The sequence below is a fragment of the Bombyx mori genome, chromosome 17 (assembly GCF_030269925.1).
Source record: "Bombyx mori chromosome 17, ASM3026992v2".
Lineage (NCBI taxonomy): Eukaryota > Metazoa > Arthropoda > Insecta > Lepidoptera > Bombycidae > Bombyx > Bombyx mori.
Genome location: NC_085123.1, coordinates 15,878,180 through 15,901,941, shown reverse-complemented (window position 1 = coordinate 15,901,941; position 23,762 = coordinate 15,878,180). Strand labels below are relative to the sequence as shown.

Genomic DNA, 23,762 nt, shown 5'->3' with positions numbered 1-23,762 from the left:
GAGACACGACAGGCACGAGGGATGGGATGGAGCAGCGCTGCTCATTAAAACTAGCATCAAGTATGTCAGACTCTCCAGTCCACCTGTAGAAAATGGATACATCGTTGCCGCAAAGATCTATATAAATTCATCATGGATTACTATTATAAGCATCTATCTACCACACCCTTTGGTTTCCACTATAAACAATCTGAAGATAGCATTAGACACTCTTCCATCGCCTAAAATAATTTTAGGTGATTTCAACTGTCATCACCGTAACTGGGGTTCCATATCTTCTGATGTACCGGGGAAGAAACTAATAGAAATGACAGACGATTGCGATCTCGTCATCCTAAATGACGGTAGGCCTACCCGTAGGACCTCACCGATTCAGAACCCTTCCGCTATTGATCTCTCATTCTGCTCTAGTTCACTCGGTTCCTTACTTTCATGGAATATAGAATGTTGCACCTATGGCAGTGATCACGCCCCTATAATTGTATCTTTTCCTGGTAGAATTAGTGGCAGCCCATATACTGTACCTTCAACACATGTCAGATATAACCTTGCTAATGCTGACTGGGATTTTTTTAGCCATTGCTTAAACTTAGCAATCGAACAGTTACCAGTTGTAAATTTCAGCAATGTCGAAACATGTTATAATAAATTTATTGCAACACTCCATGAGGCAGGACTTAAATCAATACCCATAAAAAGGGCATCAAATAAATTACCCTCACCTCCTTGGTGGGACCATGAATGTTCAGATTTAGTTAAACTTCGACGTTCTCTGGAAGCCACATTTGTAAATTCAATGACCTTAGAACATTTTATTAACCTGCGAAGAATACAAGCACGCTGTAAGCGTGAATTTTCTAAGAAAAAGGCCCTGAGTTGGAGGGACTTTTGTAAGAACGTCTCCCCACGTACCCCTTCCTCGACAGTTTGGAAGTCTGTGAAGCGATATAGATCGGCTAAAAATACAACGCAATCGCCAAATTCTAATGTCGATGAATGGAAATACGATTTCCTCAATAAACTCGCACCTCCTTATGCACCCCCTTCTCTTGGAAACTCATCCTTCCAAATTACCAGACCTCAAGATGACGTGCTCTCCGAGCCGTTTTCTTTCCAGGAGTTATTATTTATCCTCCAAAAGTTACCCGATACGGCTCCTGGACTTGATGGCATCCCTTATTCCTTTTTGAAACGCTCCCCAACGAAGCCACTTAAATATTTTCTCTCTCTCATCAACCACATGTACTGCTTAGGCTCTGTTCCTAGTTCTTGGAAAGACCAAATTATTATCCCTGTTTTGAAACAACACAAAGACCCTAATGATCATACTTCATATAGACCCATAGCTCTCTCTTCTACTATAAGTAAAACAGCAGAACATTTAATTAAAAATAGACTAGACTGGTATATGGAAAACCAAAAAATATTACCACCTGTACAATTTGGATTCCGTAAAGGTAAAAGTGTTACAGACTGCCACTCTATTTTGACCACTGATATTCGTAGTGCCTTCTCTTCGAATGCTTCTGTTGTAGCTGCTTTTATCGATATTTCCGCTGCATATGATAACGTCCCAATTTCAGTACTCAGAAGCAAGCTGCTACAGCTGAGTTTACCTTGCAAGTTGGTACAATTTATATGCAATATGTTAAATGATCGTAAGATTCATCTACTCCTCAACGGATCACTTACAGATAGAAGGAACGTTTGGAAAGGCCTACCCCAAGGGTCAGTATTAAGCCCGATACTATTTAATATCTTCACTCATGATATTCACAGAAAACTAACAGGTAATTGCCAAATGATCCAATACGCTGATGACATGTGCATCTACACATCTCATAAGAGCATTCCTGTGGCAGCATCTGTTTTAACCAAATGCCTGATATCTATCGGAACCTGGATAGAAGAACATGGTTTGGAAATCTCAGCCCACAAAAGCTCTGTAGCTATATTCTCAAGGAAAAAAAATATCCCACCTGTCACAGTAAAATACAGAGATGAGTTTATTCCTATCTGTAATACTGTTAGGTTCCTCGGTTTAACTCTAGACTCGCATCTTAAATGGACAGCTCATGTCGATACGGTAGTTGACAAATGTGAAAAGAATATAAACTTATTGAGGACTCTCTCGGGAACTTGGTGGGGGGCCCACCCATACTCTCAGAAACTACTATATAACGCTTTAATACGCAGTATATTAGACTTTGGCTCAATTATGATAGAACCATGCGATAAAAAAACTTTATCACGTTTGGATAAAATACAAGTAAAAGCCCTGCGGGTTGTTTTGGGGGCCATGAAATCGTCTCCCAATCGTGCATTGCAGGTCGAAAGTGTTGATCCACCTTTACATTTAAGACGACAATACCTAGCAGATCGCTTCTTATTCAAAGTATCCCACATAAAGTCTAACCTCGTACTTACTAAACTCATTTCACTCAAAACCTACATGCACTCAAAATATTGGAGAAATAAAAATTGGCCCTGCCTTCTTAGGAGCTTAGAAAAAATAACATGCCTCTCAGCACCAGCTGTACAATCTGATGTGCTACCAATTTATGAGACAGCGTTCAATGCTCTCTGCCACGTCCCTAAAATTGTAAAAGATATGGGCTTAAATGGAAACTTTGATATTAACTCTAATTTCTTAAATACTGTTACTGAGAAATGGCCTGGCTGGTATACATTTTACACTGATGCATCAAAATTGAATTCGAATAGCAATGTGGGCGCTGCTTTTCTTAATGCAACCACTAAAGTTTGGAGTTTACATAAATTACCTGTCGAGGCAAGTGTTTTTAGTGGAGAATGTATAGCTATTCTAAGCTGCATTACTCATATTCTGGAAAAATCATTCAACCCTTCAGTAATATTCACAGACTCTCTAAGTGCCTTACAGGCCATTTCCAGTCACCCTTTTAAAACTTGCATCCATAACCATATTATTTGCAAAATAAAGGAATGCCTTCTTAGATGCCATAACAGTAATATCATTGTTGAACTAGCATGGGTTCCTGCTCATGTCGGCATTAAAGGAAATGAGTATGCAGATGATTTGGCAAAAAAGGCTACATTGCATGGTGATAACATTTTTTTTTATAATACAATGACTGATATATTAAGTATTGCTAAGAAAACTTTATTCCGTGACTGGAGCATAGAATGGGAATCTTTTAAGTATAAATATTCTAAAATCCAACCAACAATACCCCATTCCCCATGGTTTTTCAAGTACAGAAATCTTAACAAAAGTACCACTAGCATTCTTATCAGAATGCGACTGGGTCACGTTTGCTCTCCTGTCCAGCTGTTCAAATTCAAAGTAAGAAATACAGCCAATTGCGACTGTGGATCCGAGGAAGGTACTGTGGATCATATATTCTTCAACTGCATTCTTAACAATAATTGTGATTCCCTATACACTTTATTAAAAAACATAATCCCTTTCCCCATCAACATGAACTTCCTATTAACTTTCCCCAGTAAAAAGGTAGTCTACTCGCTTGCATCTTTCATAGACACTAATAATATAAAATTGTAGTTCCTACTAACTGTTAAATACAAAAATTGTAAAACTAAATAGGTAATTCTATTTTCAGTTCATGCCTGTAAATGATATGTAAATGTCCTAGCATAATTATGTTGATACCTCCACTACCTGACGTTGGCAAAATTGTACTTTATTAAGTAACAAAAGCCAGAAAGAAAGGAAAAAAAAAAAAAACATTGAAAACAATTAATAAATTAGATTTTGTACGAAACTACTAATGATGACATATTTTTTTAACATTTTCAGCATGATCCGCATTGTCGATACTATAGCAAAAGTTTCAGTTTAAATACACCTGTTGTGAGACGCCCTGTATAGAATCATAGAGAATACACTTAATAATTGAATATAGATGTCAAACAAATCATGGACGACAAATAGGTTTCATACTTCAGTGCCGATAAAGCTGTATGACTTTAGCACTGTGAAGTTAACTGCGTGACCGTTACCATAGCGACGCGTTGTTTACCCATTATGCCATTCGGCCAGTTGACGGTTGCTTTTGGCTTTTGTTGTTTTTATTTATACTGAAAAATGGCATCGGAAGTGAAAAATTTAGAAGCCTACGGCATCATTGGGTTCGATGGTAAGATCGATAGCTTCCTAAGCGTGTTATAGTCTTTATGATACATCGGCCTACAACTTAATAATCATTGAATTTATTTCGTTTACTATAACTACCAGAAATCGAGAGTAGCGGCAGTATTCCGACAACCTGCCATGCATACTATTGGCGATGATAATAGACAACACTAAACACCCACCAAAATATGGGCTGCATACTAGTCGGCCTCGTGGGCACTAATTATTATATTTACTTTCAATTCAGTTCAATGACGATTCGTAAAACATAGATATGGGGTTTTTATAGATCAACCAATACCTACTACTGTGATGAACCACTAGGTTAAACAAACGCTTTTCTTAAACACTTGATCCGGCTAGGCAGATGTTTGTTAACTGACACGTTAGAATAAATTTTATTACCTAAATAATAATGATATATAAAAATTTTACAAGGATACAGCTCGCCCGTGTCAACATCACTCATGGATATTAGCAATGCCAGAAAAAGTCAAGCCGCTACTTGCTCAGGACCATTTAGACCTCTTGAACATGTCCTCTCACTTCTCATTTTGGACATGTCACAGCCTAAGAAACACCGTGAAGGCGAGAATAATGTACCTAATACGAAATACTTCACGATTAAGCAAAAATAGCATCGTAAGCCGCACGATAACAATGAAATGGAGGGTGTAGGATTTAAGCTATTACAAGTATGGATGATATCTTGTAATGGATGTATGGATAAGTAAGGATAGATGATATCATATTGCGTCTATGGACTTCAGTAGCATTCGCGGCTTAAACTGATTTGATACACATAAATCAAATCAAATCAAGCTTTATTAGCTAAAACACGGTTTACAAAGTTGTTGATACTTGATAGTTATTTTATAGAACAGCGTGTTTCTACCAGGTCGGCGTGCAAATATTATTCAAAATTGTTTACATTAAATGCGCAGTCAATATATATATATATATATATATATATGCTAAAATACTTACTGGTTGTAGAGCGTCTTGTGATCCGGCACAGGTAGGTATCACCACCCGGCCTGTTACTGCCAGGAATCAGAAATGCGTTCCGATTTGAAGGGTGTGCCGTTGTACTATAAAACTGAGGCTTAGAACGCATGTCTCAAGGTGGGTGGCGCATTTACGTTGTTGATACTTATGGGCCCCAGTTACCATTTAGCCATGAGCTCGTCCACCTATCTATGCAATAAAAAAAAGCACCCGAATATCGAAATAATTAAGAAATTCTTACTCGCCAGGTTCAGCAATCAGAGGCCTTAAGATCCATCCAGATTGCGAACATATCGTGTACCCAATGGGCAACAAAGTTTGCATCCAAGAGTGGAAGACAAAAAAGATGTACTTCCTCAGCGGACATTCCAACAGCGTGTCGACTGTAGCAATTTCCCCAAAAGGAACCTACGTAGGATCTGGTCAAATTAATCACATTGGATTTAAAGCGTCTGCAAAAGTTTGGGACTTCAACAAACGGGTGCAAGTCGGCAGTCATGAGTTGCACAAAGTAATTAATTAGTTCCTATTAATATTTATATTTTCTTCCCCTTAGTTCCCTAACATTGAGTGAACTTGAACTTTTACTGGTGGTAGGATCTCTTGTGAGTCCGCGCGGGTGGGTACCACCGCCCTGCCTATTTCTGCCGTGAAGCAGTAATGCGTTTCGGTTTAAAGGGTGGGGTTGCCGTTGTAACTATACTGAGACCTTAGGACTTATGTCTCAAGGTGGGTGGCGCATTTACGTTGTGGATGTCTATGGGCTCCAGTAACCACTTAACACCAGGTGGGCTGTGAGCTCGTCCACCCATCTAAGCAATAAAAAAAAACATTAAAAAAAATACAAACAAAAGAAGGCACAATAAGTAGTCCTTTATTTCTAAATACATAAATCAGAATACGTCGTAACTTTTTCAAAACATACATTTGAGAATTTCAAATTTATAACCTCATGAAGATTTATAATTTTTCAATCAAATGAATGTACCCATCAAGCTACATATCCTCAGGTGCGCGTGGAAGCCCTAACGTTCTCCTCTGACGAGCGCTACATGATATCCCTAGGCGGTCGGGATGATGGCTGCGTGGTGCTGTGGGACTGTCTGGCTGGAGCCGCCACTGGTACGGCAGCCGCTGCCAAACTCACAACTGGAGATGCCATAACCTTGACAGCATTGAATTTGAGAGCTAATTCTTATGTTACTGGAGGAGACTGTGAGTATTAAATGTATCTTTTGGAATTATTCCAGGCTTTTGACTCAGGCGAACACATGCACACATCATGCCGTCTATTTCGACTGCAAAGCAATCATACATTGATAATAGGCGAGCTTTTTTGGCCGCTGTAGGCAGACGAGCATACGGCCCACCTGACGGTGAGTGCTTACCATCAACTACATCAATGAGCATCGGTAATTTCCTTCCGACTCAAAACATAACGAAATTTTGAAACGAAGTTCCTTATGGGACGATGCGGAGGGGTACCCTTAACCGGGAAAAAACGTCCATAACGTAAGATTTTCATTAGTAATGTACACAATGTACGACTTAACTTTGTAATGACGTACAAAAAATAACATATTTATTTATCATTCATTGACCACGATCTCAGAGCGTTCGTTTGCGCAATACACTAACTCATATGCAAACAACCGTGAATGAAGTGTACCACAATAAGTTCGCACGCTACCGAATGACCGTGGGTTGTTGCGAAAGCTCCAGTTTTATTATCTTTATACCTCGAATAGAACTTTAAATTAATATTTTTATATTAAGGAACTTCGTTCCTATCCGGTGTCCCACGACACCACACATCTTTTTTTCTTTCAGCGAATCTCCGCGTGTGGAACATTCGCGCGGAGAGCAAGAACTTGGACGTTGTGGACGTGTCCCTCGGCAAGCTGCGCAGGACCGTCCGCTGCATCGCCATCAGCAGGGACGATGCTTTCGGATACGCTGGTACTACGTGAGTTTTAGTTTTACGGTTGTGATTTCATCCAGAGAATATTAGAAGAATCGAACGGCACGTTTTTTTAAAATCATTTTATTCTATTTCTCTTGAGACTCTTTGTCTTAACATATCAACTTCCAACTATCAATTAGGCCGTCAGCGCAAAAGTGGCCTAACCCACAATTTTTCATAATCATGCTTATATGTATATTTCAATTTATTTAAAATATAATCAATTTTGATGCAAAACCGGCCTATCCATGGTTTCACCCATAGATAGCAGATGGCTTTGTAAACATAATTTTTGCAAATATTGTTTTTTTAAATTCAAACTCATGAAAACTTAAAGCTCATTGCTCCATAATAACTATGTTAAGCTTAGGCCACTTTTGCGCTGACGGCCTCAATTGTCATATCCATTTAAGGCGAACTACAACTTTTGAATTTATTATGCAGAAGATATCAAAGTCAAAATACCATCATCGTATAATTGATATTATTTAATATTAAACTCTGAGAATTATAAGCATCCTATATATTTGTGTAATTGGTGATTTCTATAGCACGGGTGACATGATTAAGTTCTCCATAAATTACCCGCCCGACCCCTTCGCTTCCATCGCCCATTGCAAGCCGGCGCTACTGGGGTGTCTAGCCAAATGTGGTCCTTGGAAGAGAGGCAGGAAACCGGATTCAATTTGCTATAGTCAAGGTATAAAAAGGCGTCAATCAATATTATCCACAAAGTTATAATATATTTTAATTTATTTCGAAAATTCCTTTTCTTTCTTTTCGCATTATTCCTAGAATAGCTTACCTCCCAATCGATATGAAATAATAGCTACCCACCCTGACCCACCCTTATAACCGGAACGCATAAATGTTATGCTACTTAGATAGGTGGTAGGGTAGTTGCAACCTACCCCTACGGACTTGCAACATGCACACTACCTTCACTACCTACCTACTTAAGTAAGACGGAGCAAGTTGTTACTACACTACCACACGTATTACTGGGTAACATCGAAAGTATTCTCGCCAAACACGTCGCTTCCGACGAAGGGCTCGATAAGTAAATTAACCCACAGACACAACCCACTGAGTTTCTCGCCGGATCTTCTCAGTGGGCCGCGTTTCCGATCCGGTGGTAGATTCTGCGAAGCACTGCTCTTGCTAGAGTTAGTGTTAGCAACATAGTCAGGGTTGAGCCCCGTGAGCTCACCAACTAATTCAGTGATTCTAGAATAGCCCCTCGAGGTTACTAGAATAGGTTAAAAAAAAGTAGCTCTGAAGAAATGCCTTCTGAATAATCAGTTTTTATGTTACCTATGTTCCAATTGTTTGTAACCACGTGCAACCACGGAAAAACTGTTCCTTATGCCGTAGGAATAGAATCGATTCTGATAATGGACGACGGTTGTTTGATTGTTGGCGCCGGAGATGGCACCATCGACATCCTGGACGAAATAAACTGGAAGGGCAGCTTCCCTAAAGGCAAGATATTGGATCCGAATATACCGCACTTTAAGGCTGTAAGTTTTTTATTTGATTTTTTGTCATGTCCAGTAAGTCGGATGAACTCACAGCCTTGTTTGATGTTAAGTAGTTTCAGCGCAGAGTACAAATACCCGACGGCAATAATAGGCAAGAAAGTAGCACCTAATCATGCGCGCTCATAATACCCCCAATTAAATACTAGTAAACAAATTATCATTTGTTGTGGGTTTCATTTGATTATACGATATCCTATCCTATCCCTCATGACGGGACAGGATTACTTCGCATCAGATAGGTACATACTTAAACAGAAAAAGAGAAATCACTCGATCCGAACACATTGGTCATTATACCTTCTAGCCCCAGAACACTCGCTGATAGCCACGCCTGTGCGTATTCTAGAATCCCTAACAAAAAGCCTTCTCAATTGCCAGTTGAAAACAACAAAATTAGAGGGGAGCATCACATCGTTGGAGTTGATGGAGTCACCGAAGCTCCAAGGCGCAAAGCGTCTCCTCCTCGCCGGCACGAGGACCAGCGAGATATACGCCATAGACATCGGCACGTTCGCTCCCGCCCTCGTGGTCACGTGCCATCGGTGCGCCATCAACGACATCGCTTTTCCCAGGTGAAGTTTTTTCTTGCAATACTAGAGGGTTTGTTATATTGTCGGGTTTGTAAAATAGTCACATATTTCCGTGATTGCGATAAAAATGCAATGTTTTAGAACGAAGTTCCTTATGGGACGATGCGGAGGGGTACTCTAACCGGGAAAAACGTCCGTAACGTAAGATTTTTTTTATTTATATTTTGCCTAAGCGCCATCTGTTGATAACAGCAAGATTTTTTTTATTGCTTAGATGGGTGGACGAGCTCACAGCCCACCTGGTGTTAAATGGTTACTGGAGTCCATAGACATCTACAACGTAAATGCGCCACCCACCATGAGATATAAGTTCTAAGGGTCTCAGTATTGTTACAACGGCTGCCCCACCCTTCAAACCCAAACGCATTACTGCTACACGGCAGAAATGGGCAGGATGATGGTACGTACCTGTGCGGACTCACAAGGTTAATAGGCTGTTGATGGGAGAAAATCACTGAACGACACTATTACTACGACTATTACTATTACATAGGACGAAATTAAAAATGTAAAGTCGATTCCGAATCTCACAAGACTGGTTGTAGTGGAATCACATGAGTATGCAGTGTAATTGTATCGTAAAGTGCTGGTAATGTGATCGCCGTAACGCCCGCGTTGCGACTGTGCGAGCGGGACAGACTGAGGTGTGACCGCAGAGGCATGTCGGGCGTGTTCGCGACGGGCGGCGCGGGCGACGTGCGCGTGTGGGCTCGCGACACGTGCCAGGAACTGCTCAGGATCGTGGTGCCCAACTTCACGTGCTCCGCTCTGCTGTTCTCCGGGGACGGCAAGTCTATTGTTTCCGGTAATTCGTTTTCTTATTTGACCATTGCCTTTGAAAAACTTTTATTATAGAGTAAATGGAAAGAATAGCGCGCGCTAAAATGTTAGTTTAAAAAAAAAAGAAGCCTAATGTCGTTTTCTTGGGGTCAGTGAGCTCCTCTAGCCATCTCAATTAATAAATAAGAAAGGATCTATTGCACATCTCAACTAGTAAATTAAACGCATAAGGTTGAATACCCACTATTTTATATTTTCGAGTTCGAATACACATGTATATTATTCTTCTATTGCAGAACTGTTCATTTTTACCATATATGAATTCTTCAATATTTTTTTTATTGTTTAGATTTGCGGATGAGCTCACAGCTTACCGGGTGTTAAGTGGTTACTGCAGCCCGTAGACATCTACAACGTAAAGCCGCCACCCACCTTGAGATATAAGTCTAAGTTACAACGGCTGCGCCACCCTTCAAACCGAAACGCATTACTGCATTTACTGCTTCACGGCAGAAATAGGCAGGATGATGGTGCCTTCCCGCGCGGACTCACAAGAGGTCCTACCACCACACACACAGAGGTAGTACCATAAATTATTTATCTGATTTTATGAAATGTTTTTCATTTTAAAGAAGAGAATTCGGACATAATATTTTGTACTAATGTCTTCCAGCATGGAACGACGGTAACATAAGAGCGTTCACTCCCCTTACCGGTCGACTGATGTACTGCATCTACAACACGCACAATAAAGGCACTTCGGCCTTGGACATGACTAATGACGGCAGGACTCTAATTTCTGGTGGATGCGAGGGACAGGTCAGTGTGTGTCGCTTAGAAGGCAATCGTTTCCAAAAATGAAGTCTTGGAGGAGTAGTGCTGATGATACCAGAGAATTAAAAGAACTAATAAATATTACTAGTTGTCCCCTGGTAGTCAACTATAATTATAATTGAAATTATAAGCTTGTACACTATTATAACTCTATTGTCAAAGACTATTACACTTCTATAATCACAGATTTCGCCAAGTCTACACTTTAGACAAATATAAAGACAAACAATATTTAATCTTTTTTTTTTATGACCTGGTGAAAGTGAACTTAATCTATTCTCAAATTGACCACAGACTATATGCAATATGAAAAGTTTGACAGTAAACAAATAGTATGCATGCGTGTGTGTATCAAATACATGCTAGTATGTGTAATGTTTTTATTTATTGTTATAATATATTTTATGCATAATTAAAAAAAAACTACACTCGCTCTCTATATTCTATATAAGTGTGGGAAATTTCATACTCCTCCATCCGCGTAATTTTTGTAAAAAGCGATACAAAGTTTTTGCTTCACGTATTAATATAGATTATATTGCTGTTTTTTGTACAGCACGCAATGTAATATAAATTGAGATAGGTTGACGGGTGGAATTCGTGTCTCCACGACCACGTGTGACGCAGACACAAGCGCGTGACGTGAGGGTTGTGACTGTCGAAAATCTTTGTCAGGTGAGAGTGTGGGACATAAGGCCCGAGAGTCAGACGTTGAAGAAGGTGCTGAAAGAGCACAAGTCCCCCGTGTCCGCTATACAAGTGTCGCCCAACAACACGGAGGCGGTCAGCGCCGGCACCGACGGCTCCTGCATCATATGGGACCTCGTGTGAGTTGACCAACTGGAGATATCAATAGTAAAAATAAAATATTATAATATTACTAGCTGTACCCGTCCGCTTCGCTGGGCATTTAAAATTAACATTATTATTTCTCACCCCTACAAAGATTCTCATCATTGACGCCCCCGCAACTGGTGTAGGGAGTCCAACACTCATATAAATATTAGCGTATTCATTAAGTACGTGTATTTTGGGTTGGTTTTGGGGGTTGATGCTTCCCGCTTCCGTAGGTTTAACCCGCGATTCCCTACAAGTAACCCCTGGGTGGTGCTAAACGGGAGCCGAAAACACAATCGGTGGTAGGACCTAGTCCGACTGGCTGGCGACCACCCTCCAACTAGAGTCTGCCGCCAAATAGCCTAGCTGTGTTCCGGCATGTGGGTTGGAGAGCCAGTTCTATTCCTTTCCTTTCCTCCTCCTTGTTGGGGGTGAGTCTTGGTGATACTTGGAACATGCAGAGCAAACGTGCGCGCAAGTCCGCGGGGCGTGGGTTGCTGACGGGGGTATAGGGAGACCCAGTGAAACGGTGCCTGCCGCCGCCCGCCGGTCAGTAGGGGACCTGAACCTGGGTGTCACAATTAAACTCCGCCCCAGGAAGCTGTCCCGCCAACCGGTGTAAAATCCTGTCATGCGGTCGTCGTGCCGGAGTCGGAGACCGGAGTGGATCCCGGCGATCGTATGCAGGGTGGACTGGGGGCCCTTCCATGCCCTGCGTCAGCTTCTCGCGCAACCCCGGATCGAGTGTTCATTGTGCCCTGCGCTTTATTCAGGTATTGCCTTGATCTCACCTCTAGCATCCTACCTCTCCAAATCCTTACTCTCCAACTATAACTATCATGAAAGTCGACAAAAGAAAAAGAGTTTTTTCGGCGGATCCCCATTCCACGTTTAATGTGGATTTCAGCAATGTCAGGGGCCTACACAGTAACCTTGACGCCGTACATCACCACCTTGAGACGGCGCAGCCTGCCCTCTTTTTCCTGACTGAGACGCAGATATCTGCCCCGGACGATACGTCGTACCTCGGATACCCCGGCTACGCATTGGAGCACACCTTCCTGCGTAAAGCTGGGGTGTGCGTGTTTATCCGGGAGGATGTCTGCTGTCGTCGGCTTCGGGGCCTCGAGCAACGGGACCTGTCCCTCTTGTGGCTACGCGTGGACTATGGGGGCTGTACCAGAGTCTACGCTTGCCTGTACAGGTCTCACAGCAGTGATGCGGGGTCAGCTCTGTTTGAGCATGTACAAGAGGGGACTGACCGCGTGCTTGAGCAGTACCCATCGGCGGAGGTGGTGGTCCTTGGTGACTTTAACGCTCATCACCAGGAGTGGTTGGGGTCCAGAACCACTGACCTCCCGGGTCGGGCTGCCTACGATTTCGCCTTGTCCTACGGCCTCTCACAACTGGTGACACAGCCCACCCGTGTCCCAGACATTGAGGGGCACGAGCCTTCTTTGTTGGACCTTCTGCTGACCACTCACCCAGCTGGATACAGTGTGGTGGTCGACGCTCCACTTGGATCGTCTGATCACTGCCTTATCCGTGCTGCCATACCACTCTCTCGTCCTAGTCGTCGAACGACGACCGGGTTTCGAAGAGTTTGGCGGTACAGGTCAGCAGACTGGGATGGAATGCGTGAATTTTACGCATCCTACCCATGGGGGCGGCTCTGCTTTTCCTCCGATGATCCTGACGTCTGTGCGGACCGACTTAAAGACGTGGTGCTTCAGGGAATGGAATTATTCATTCCTTCTTCTGAGGTGCCCGTTGGGGGTCGCAGCAAACCCTGGTATAATAAAGCCAGTAGGGATGCTGCACGCCTCAAGCAGTCTGCATACGTGGCATTTAATGTTGCTAGGAGATGCCGGGATCCTGATATCTCGGAGAAAAGGCGGAAATTTAACGCCGCCTCTAGGTCCTATAAGAGGGCTATTGCCAAGGCGAAGTCGGAGCACGTTGCCAGAATTGGCGAGCGACTGAATAGCTATCCCTCTGGGAGCCGTGCTTTCTGGTCGCTAGCTAAGGCTGCAGAAGGTAACTTCTGCAGGTCTAGCCTTCCACCACTGCGTAAGTCCAATGACAGTCTGGCTCATAGTGCGAAGGAGAAGGCTGACCTTCTGGTCAAGCTCTTTGCCTCATACTCGACTTTGGATGACGGGGGAGCCACGCCGCCCAACATCTCCCGGTGTGACAGCTCCATGCCTGAGATTCGCATCACACAGCGTGCGGTCAGGCAGGAGCTTCGGCTTCTTGATGTCCATAAGTCGAGTGGGCCAGATTGCATCCCCGCAGTGGTTTTAAAAACATGCGCCCCTGAATTGACACCCGCGCTAACGCGTCTATATCGCCTCTCGTACAATACCAACAGGGTTCCGTCTTCATGGAAGACTGCTCATGTCCACCCTATCCCCAAGAAGGGTGACCGGTCGGACCCCTCGAATTACAGACCTATCGCGATAACTTCCTTGCTTTCCAAGGTGATGGAGCGAATCATAAACATCCAACTTCTTAAGTATCTTGAGGATCGCCAGCTGATTAGTGACCGGCAGTACGGTTTCCGTCATGGTCGCTCAGCTGGCGATCTTCTTGTATACCTCACACATAAATGGGCTGAAGCCTTGGAAAGCAAGGGCGAGGCTCTCGCTGTGAGCCTTGACATCGCGAAGGCCTTCGACAGGGTCTGGCATAGGGCACTTCTATCGAAGCTTCCAGCATACGGGATCCCTGAGGGACTCTGCAAGTGGATCGCTAGCTTTTTGGATGGACGGAGCATCGCAGTTGGCGTCGACGGCTGCTGCTCCGATACCATGACCATCAACGCTGGTGTTCCACAAGGTTCGGTGCTCTCCCCCACGCTTTTCATACTGCATATCAATGACATGCTATCTATTGATGGCATGCATTGCTATGCGGATGACAGCACGGGGGATGCGCGATATATCGGCCATCAGAGTCTCTCTCGAAGCGTTGTACACGAGAGGCGATTAAAACTTGTGTCTGAAGTGGAGAACTCTTTGGGGGGGGTCTCCAAGTGGGGTGAACTGAATTCAGTTCAGTTCAACCCATTGAAGACACAGGTTTGCGCGTTCACTGCGAAGAAGGACCCTTTTGTCATGGCGCCGGAATTTCAAGGAGTATCCCTGCAGCTTTCCGCGAGTATCGGGATTCTGGGGGTCGATATTTCGAGCGATGTCCAGTTTCGGAGTCATTTGGAAGGTAAAGCCAAATTGGCCTCTAAAATGTTGGGAGTTCTCAACAGAGCGAAGCGGTATTTCACGCCTGGACAGAGACTTGCGCTTTATAAAGCGCAGGTCCGACCTCGCGTGGAGTACTGCTCTCACCTCTGGGCCGGGGCTCCCAAATACCAGCTACTTCCATTTGACTCCATACAGAAACGGGCTGTTCGGATGGTCGATAGTCCTGCTCTCGCGGATCGCTTGGAACCTCTGGGTCTACGGAGGGACTTCGGTTCTCTCTGTGTTTTATACCGCATGGTCCATGGGGAATGCTCTGAGGAATTATTCGAGATGATTCCCTCATCTCCTTTTTATCATCGCATCTCCCGCCATCGGAGCAGAGTTCATCCATATTATCTGGAACCGCTGCGTTCATCGACAGTGCGTTTCCAAAGATCTTTTTTGCCACGTACCATCCGGCTTTGGAATGAACTCCCCTCCACGGTGTTTTCCGAGCGCTATGACATGTCCTTCTTCAAACGAGGCTTGCGGAGAGTTCTTTATGGTAGGCAGCGGCTTGGCTCTGCCCCTGGCATTGCTGACGTCCATGAGCGACGGTGACCACTTACCATCAGGTGGGCCGTATGCTCGTCTGCCTACAAAGGCAATAAAAAAAAAATAAAAAAAAAAATTTTCTACATGGATACCAAGTTTCAAGTCAATCGGATGCATGGTTCAGTAGTTATAACGGAACATCCATAAAAACCACTAAATTTATATATTATAGTATAGAGTATAGATTCTGTGTAATGGGTGTACCGACCATTATCCATTGCACTATAGGAAAATATGTAGGTACGTCCTTGATATCCATCATAATCATAATATTTTGCAGACTAGCGTGATTCATTAACTCGGCACGATTGAGACTGCGAACTCATATCTCCTAAGGAACGAAGTTCACATTGTTCTTTTTTTTTATTGCTTAGTTGGGTGGACGAGCTCACAGCCCACCTGGTGTTAAGTGGTCACTGAAGCCCATAGACATCTACAACGTAAATGCGCCACCCATCTCGAGATATAGGTTCTGTGGTCTCAAGTATAGTTACAACAGCTGCCCGACCCTTCAAACTGAAAGGCATTACTGCTTCACGGCAGAAATAGGCAGGTTGGTGGTACCTATCCGCGCGGACTCACAAGACATCCTACTACCAGTAATTACGCAAATTATAATTTTGCAGGTTTGATTTTTATTACACGATGTTATTCCTTCACCGTGGAAATCAATCGTGAACATTTGTTATGTACGTATTTCATTAGAAAAATTGGTACCCGCGTGCGAGATTCGAGCACCGGAGCATCGTTCAACACGAATGCACCGGACGTCTTATCCTTTAGGCCACGACGACTGGTGTACGTGACTATGCCTGTCGGTGTAAAGATTGTTGATGTGCTCAATCGTCCTGCAGGTCGCTGTCGCGTAGGCAGGTGATGTACGCGAACACGCTGTTTATGTGTGTGTGCTTCGAGCCGCGAGGGTGCCAGCTACTCACCGGGGGGACCGACCGCCGGGTCGCGTACTGGGAGACGGCCAGCGGGAACCTCGCTAGAGAAGTACGCCTCGCATCCTTAATATAAAACTTAATTACTGGTGGTAGGACCTCTTGTGAGTCCGCGCGGGTGGGTACCACCACCCTGCCTATTTCTGCCGTGAAGCAGTAATGCGTTTCGGTTTGAATGGTCCCCACCCATCAGCCGTTGTAACTATACTTGAGACCTTAGAACTTATATCTCAAGGTGGGTGGCGCATTTACGTTGTGGATGTCTATGGGCTCCAGTAACCATTTAACACCAGGTGAGCTGTGAGCTCGTCCACACATATAAGTAATAAAAAAAAAATTTAGACTGCTAGTTTTTTTTTTATTGCCCTTGTAGGCAGATGAGCATAAGGCCCACCTAATGGTGAGTGGTTAACGTCGCCTATGGACTTCAGCAATGCCAGGGGCAGAGCCAAGCCGCTGCCCACCATAATACCTAGAGTGTAATGTATCGAACTTATCAATGCACTCATGTTGACGATACTCTTTTAAATAAAACACACCTCGAGGAATGCAAGGCTATTTGGATTAAGCGACATTTTTGTAGCTTTTAAGGTTTAAATTTTGGAAAAAATGTCATAACCAAAAAGCTATTTGAAATTAAGGGTAAACTTAATTAAAGTTCAATTAAGAACATAGAATTGTTCATACTAATACGAAATAAAAAGGACGCTTAATTACAAAGATATATGTAGGTATATGTTGTTTATTAAGCAAAATGTCGCTTAAACCAAATAGCCTTTTGCCACTCGATTTTTTTAAAATAGATTTTGTGACCTGGTAACTAAGACCTTTTGGTCAAGTCTTATTTTAATTTTAATGATTTAATATTTTAATAACTTTTTTAATGAAAATGATATTATGAAACGAAATGAAGTTGATCAAACATGGCATGAAATGAAATAAAATGAGCTGAGATGAAATGGGATGAAGTATTATGTAATCTCAGTAAAATGGTAGTCATTTACTAAGACTTTTTCAGTGGACTTTTTGGAGGAGCCCGAGAAATTACGTTCAGCGGCTTTGTTTCATTTTCCCACATTTGTGCACTTTCACATATTATATTATTAAACGGTTAATAAACCACCGTTATTACACATTTAAACCTGAAGAAACACTAAATAGACGAAATAAAACAAATCACACAACTGCACTCCTCGCGTTCCCGCCAAAAAGTCCTCATCCTTAATATAAAACTAAATGAATTACACTCGTAATGCATCAAACTTATCAATGGACTCACGTTGACGATACCCTATCAAATAAAACACACATCGAGGGGTTAAGCGACTGATTAAGCGACATTTTTGTAGTTTTACAGGAAAGCAGTGGATGGATTTTGAGAAAAGTTGACTCATCTTTACTCTACCTATCATTTTGTTATTAGATCATTATAAATTTTTTAGGCGCGCCCTAAATTTCACAACAAAATCTTTTGGTGTTTTATTTATGTAACCTTATCTATAGTTACTGGTGGTAGTACCTCTTGTGAATCCGCACGGGTAGGTACCACCACCCCGCCTATTTCGGCCGTGAAGCAGTAATGCGTTTCGGTTTGAAGGGTGGGGCAGCCGTTGTAACTATACTGAGACCTTAGAACTTATCTCAAGGTGGGTGGCGCATTTACGTTGTAGATGTCTATGGGCCCCAGTAACTACTTAACACCAGGTGGGCTGTGAGCTCGTCAACCCATATAAGCAATAAAAAAATAAAAATAAATATTAAGCTTATGGTTTATTGGCAGCTCGAAGCGAGTAAAGCCGGCGCAATCAACGGGCTCGATATATCTAGCGACGGGGAACTGTTCGTCACCGGCGGGAATGATCAGATGGTTAAGGTATTTATTCTTGTGAGATTGCTTCATGGTTATCTATGGTGGTGTGTATTGTCATACGGGAATCTCATCGGAGCGGTCAATAAAACGATAAGTATATATACACGTTTATTCGTGTCAGCGACTCATTCCCGATCCTGCGGACAGAATGGAAAGCAGTCGACGTCGCCCAAAACACGTCATTTCGGATCCTCCCGATCATCCCAGGTGCCTTTAGGTACCTCAAGCACCGGTCATCGTTCTCGTCGAACCCGTCGCTTGCGACGAAGGGCTCGACGAGTAAATTAACTCTCAGACACAGCCCACTGAGTTTCTCGCTGGATCTTCTCAGTGGGTCGCGTTTCCGATCCGGTGGTAGATTCTGCGAAGCACGGCTCTTGCTAGGGTTCGTGTTAGCAACGTCTTCAGGTTTGAGCCCCTTGACCTCACCTACTAGTTCGGAGAATCTAGAATAATATCTTTTACCGGTGGTAGGACCTCTTGTAAGTCCGCGCGGGTAGGTACCACCACCACGCCTATTTCTGCCGTGAAGCAGTAATGCGTTCCGGTTTGAAGGGTGGGCCAGCCGTTGTAACTATACTTGAGACGTTAGAACTTATCTCAAGGTGGGTGGCGCATTTACGTCGTAGATGTCTATGGGCTCCAGTAACCACATAAGATCAGGTGGGCTGTGAGCTCGTCCACACATCTAAGCAAAAAAACCTCTTGAGGTTACTAGAACAGGTTAGAAAAACCGGTATAGTAGTGTGAAGTTGTTTTTTTTTTATTGCCTGTGTAGGCAGACGAGCATACGGCCCACCTGATGATGAGTGGTTACCGTCGCTCATGGACTTCAGCATTGCCAGGGGAGAGCCAAGCCACTGCCTACCGAGCGCCAAGCCGCCGCCTACCGCGGTTGTTGTGGTTGTGTGCAGCTGTGGCGCTACCAGGAGGGCGTGTACACACACGCGGGGCTGGCGCACGCGGGCGCCGTCACGTGCTGCCGGTTCTCGCCCGCCGGGGACTGCGTCGTCAGCTGCTGCTCCGCCGGCTGCGTCATCGTGTGGAAAGTTCCAGACGTAAGGAACCAACTACCCTCAAACTGTGTTATTTCAATGGGACTTTTTGGCGGGAACGCGAGGAGTGAAGTTATGCGATTTGTTTTATTTTGTCTATTTAGTGTTTCTTCAAGTTTAAATGTAATAACGGTGGTTTATTAATTGTTTAGTATCTGTGAAAATGCACAAATGTGGGAAAATGAAACAAAGCCGCTGAACGTAACTTCTCGGGATCCTCCAAAAAGTCCACTAAAAAATCTCAGTAGGTAAATGACCACCATTTTACTAATCTTAGTAAAATGGTGGTCATTATGCGGTCACTGAGATTTATTTCATCCCTTATCATCTCATCTCGTCTCATTTCATTTTCATCCCAGTTGATTAATGTCTCAAATTAATCATCCTCATTTCATTTCATTTCATTCCATATGTTATCATTTTTCATAAAAATAACAATATAAATTAAAATAAGATATGACTTAAAGTTCTTAGTTACCAGATCATAAAATCCCTTAAAAAAAAGTTATTTCAATAACTCAATGCCTGCGGACAAGTGCATAGCTTTGCTGCCCAGTGAACCAACTTGGGACGTTAGATTGAAGTCTCGATTGAACGAGTACAACTGCTCTTCATGAAGACGTCTTGGCCTAAAGGATAAGACGCCCGGTGCATTCGTATCTAGCGACGCAACGGTGTTCGATTCCCGCAGGCGGATACCAATTTTTCTAATGAAATACGTACTTAACAAATGTTCACAATTGACTTCCACGGAGAAGGAATAACATCGTGTAATAAAAATCAAATCCGCAAAATTATAATTTGCGTGATTACTGGTGGTAGGACCTCTTGTGAGTCCGCGCGGGTAGGTACCACTCTCCTGCCTATTTCTGCCGTGAAGCAGTAATGCGTTTCGGTTTGAAGGGTGGGGCTGCCGTTGTACTGTTACAACTGAGACCTTAGAACTCATATCAAATAGCTTTGATATTGCCGTTCAAATTCAAATTATTTCTTTCAGTTCTAATGTCATTATAACACTCTTGTGTTGAAACCTGTTAGCTCTTCTAGCGGAACCCAAAAGAGACAGTCTCTAGATGTATTCCTCTGGTGAAATCAGACTGACTTGTAACGAAGAACCTCTGACCTTTGATGAAGGACTACCTGTTCAAAACATTATATTATAACAACTATCGTCAACCATCGTTAAAAAAACATTATAGAGGCTTAAAATAACCAAAACATTTATATTGTGAGGTAAATGTCCCCGAAGTCGACAAGGAAAAATGTAGAAGGTACCATAACATAACGACAATGAATTGAATTCATTGTTAGTACAACTACACGAGTACGGTCTCCTACGTCACTGAAGACTGCGGGGCGTCGAACGTGACTTACGTGACTTCCAAATGGTCCATGGCTCGCAATACACAAATTAATTCAAAGCCCTCAGATTCCTAAAATGGCTCGCACTAACGAAGCAGGGACAGATAGAGATAATAATGTGTCGCGTTGAATTTTATCTGCTCGCCAAGTTCGCTATCGTAAAAAAAAAGGTTTAAATTTGCACAGAATACCAGGCTCTTTTTGAATTTTCAGTGCATAAGGATCACGATCACTATCTTTGTCAAAAAATAAAACTAATACAAATAAATTCAATAGCAATACATTACAAAAGATCGAGCACCCGCGGATAGGAAAAGCATCACAGAATCTCCGAAAACATTGCAAGATGAATTAAAACTGCCTCTGTCTGAGAAGACCAAGGGGTCTGGCGATCGACAGTTTAAATTGCCTGGTGCTCCATCTAAGGTGAGGTATCTCCATCTATTTACTTAGGTTAATCAGACAAAAAGCTTTATATTAATTTTCTTCAAAAACTCATGTACTACAAATGCTCGTCTATGTCAAGCCGTGAGGTATACTGCATAGACAATATAAATATTTTGATGTATGTTGTGGATGATTATCAGGCAGAACGCCAGCCATTTAAGGAAGCGGTTGGTGGCATGTGGTCCATGATATCCATGATCGAACACTGTGGAGGAAAATCACATGTGGTCACGATCCTCAGCAATTAGGGAACGATGAAGAAGAAGATGTCGTCGTGGTCTGAAGGATAAGACGTCCGGTGCATTTGTATCTAGCGATGCAACGGTGTTCGAATTTGTAATTTTGCAATTTTTCTAATAAAATACGTACTTAACAAATATGTTCACGATTGACTTCCACGATGAAGGAATAACATCGTGTAATAAAAATCAAACCCGCAAAATTATAATTTGCGTAATTACTGGTGGTAGGACCTTATGTGAGTCCGCGCGGGTAGGTAACACCACCGCGCATATTTCTGCCGTGAATCAGTAATACGTTTCGGTTTGAAGGGTGGGGCAGCCGTTGTAACTATACTGAGACCTTAGAACTTATATCTCAAGGTGGGTGGCGCATTTACGTTGTAGATGTCTATGGGCTCCAGTGACCACTTAACACCAGGTAGGCTGCGAGCTCGTCCACGCATCTAAACAATAAAAAATAAAAATATAAAAAAACCGCCTCGTAAGAGTATGTAAATTTGAAGTTTGTTTGATCGATTATTGTACCAGCCAACCGTATGCATAGCTTACCTGAAATATATCTATAGTGTTCCACTCCAGAACAACGAAAGATTAGTGCATACTCAATTTTGAGCTCACGGCCTCATCCGTCTCATGCCGTTTGAACCACAAGCGATGAACTTTGGAGACTTCTTGTGTAGAAATCGCGAGTTATTCATACCTCTGCAGGTGGAGAAAATAGAAGCCATGGACACAAGCCGAAGCAGCATCCACTCGTGCTGTCCCTGCGAGGCTACGGCACGATCCAGCAACAAAACTCCCCCGAAAAACAGCGGGGTTAAGTGCTGCAAGCCTCCAGGTACTAATGTTAATCAGCTGACCACACGAGATCCAGTTCGAAGGGAGAGATGTTCCATAATTGAACGGGGTTACTGGTAGTAGCGGAAACTTTTTTAATTTTTTTATTGTATATGCGTGGACGAGCTCACAGCCCACCTGGTGTTAAGTGGTTAATGAAGCCCATAGATCTGCAACGTAAATGCCGCCACCCACCTCGAGATATAAGTTCTAAGATCTCAGTATAGTTACAACGGCTGCCCCACTCTTCAAACCGAAACGCATTACTGCATCACGGCAGAAATAGGCAGGGATGGTGGTACCTACCCGCGCGGACTCACAAGAGGTCCTACCACCAGTAAAAAGGTGCATGTTGTCTCCGTTCGCTGCGGCTGTACTGGAACCTTTGAGAAAAACATTCGTTTAGTTTTAGAATGCTTTGTCTTGTTCTAGACGACCTGCCCACGAGGACCACAAGCAAGCAATACGTGAACGGTGACAAGAAATGAAGACTGACTTTTTTAAATATTTACTTTAAATTCTTTCTTAAATAAATAAAACGATATTTTGATATTATTTATTGTATTTCATTAAAACATTTACAACACACAACAAATAAAAGATAGCATTGTTTAAATAATAATTATGTACGATATTGCGCTTATACGATGTAATATAATTATTAATCTTACGTTATTTATCATTATTTATTTCGTAACTATTATAATTTAAAATATTTGAAATGAAAAAATTCACTGTATTACGTTTAGCCCATTTCTTTGTTTGAATATTATTTAAATATTAAAATAGCGTTCAATCTAACATTGACTGATGTTAGGAATCTTGAAGTTTCGGTAAAGGACAATGCCCATTTTCTATGGGCGTTTGGGCCCCTAAAAAAAGTTGCCCTGTCATGATAGTTTTAACTTAATTTGATAGACAAAGAAATATCGTTTCATATTCAGAAAACGATTTTTATATTCTCACCCAGGTTTAAAAGAAATCTGTTTTTTTCTGCAGCTAAAATTAAGTTGTTAATTGTTTTCTTCGAAATCAATAATCGCTCTCATAATTATTTACAGTATTAAATAAGTTAATTGTGCTTAATGTTGCTAGAAATAAGCCCTTACGTACATTTTATTATTATTATATCCTCATAATAATAATAAAATGAAATGAAAATCCGGAAGCCGGCAACGATATTGTTGTTGTTGTTTTTAAATTCACCAATAAGCAGGCAAAGAGCATAGCCTATACAGCCTAGTCTGTCGAAGTTATATATTTTTTATGTCAATAAAAAGCCGGTGTATCTCTTTTTATTGCTTTTTGGGAGTTTTGACGTCAACTCGACGAATACCACATTGACTGAGCATGAGTTTACGCAGACCTTTTATACACAATATTACAGATACAAATAATACAAATTACACAATAAACTATTAAAAAAACATTAAAATAAAAATTCAAGTGACGCGACGCTTCACCCGGGTTGCTGCCAAAACTCTCTGATCATATTTATTAAGAATAGAGTAATGGTAGGC

The 23,762-nt window shown here is 42.4% G+C and overlaps 1 protein-coding gene across 2 annotated transcripts; it reads left to right on the top strand.

Moving 5' to 3' along the window:
- Window positions 1-4,004: 4,004 nt before the first annotated feature.
- LOC101745330 (cilia- and flagella-associated protein 52) lies at window positions 4,005-22,797 on the top strand. 2 transcript variants are annotated; one of them, XM_004926353.4, is made up of 16 exons: window positions 4,005-4,139; window positions 5,392-5,654; window positions 6,154-6,358; window positions 6,974-7,109; window positions 7,658-7,806; window positions 8,481-8,626; window positions 9,026-9,219; window positions 9,894-10,042; window positions 10,691-10,836; window positions 11,527-11,678; window positions 16,337-16,481; window positions 18,210-18,302; window positions 19,214-19,357; window positions 20,993-21,142; window positions 22,114-22,243; window positions 22,675-22,797. In XM_004926353.4, exons 1-16 carry the CDS (start codon window positions 4,088-4,090, stop codon window positions 22,728-22,730), a joined length of 2,310 nt encoding a protein of 769 aa, XP_004926410.2. In that variant the 5' UTR covers window positions 4,005-4,087; the 3' UTR covers window positions 22,731-22,797. The 2 variants fall into 2 exon arrangements, 1 of the variants encoding a protein (XP_004926410.2); XR_009975450.1 differs by lacking the exon at window positions 22,675-22,797 and having other exon boundaries at window positions 19,078-19,357.
- Window positions 22,798-23,762: the final 965 nt, after the last annotated feature.

Excerpts from the sequence above, each read along its gene's own strand:
- LOC101745330 (XM_004926353.4), top strand. The coding sequence starts at position 4,088 with ATGGCATCGGAAGTGAAAAATTTAGAAGCCTACGGCATCATTGGGTTC. Across the intron at positions 5,655-6,153 it reads GCAGTCATGAGTTGCACAAA|GTGCGCGTGGAAGCCCTAAC; the intron begins GTAATTAATTAG and ends ACATATCCTCAG. Across the intron at positions 16,482-18,209 it reads GCGGGAACCTCGCTAGAGAA|CTCGAAGCGAGTAAAGCCGG; the intron begins GTACGCCTCGCA and ends GTTTATTGGCAG.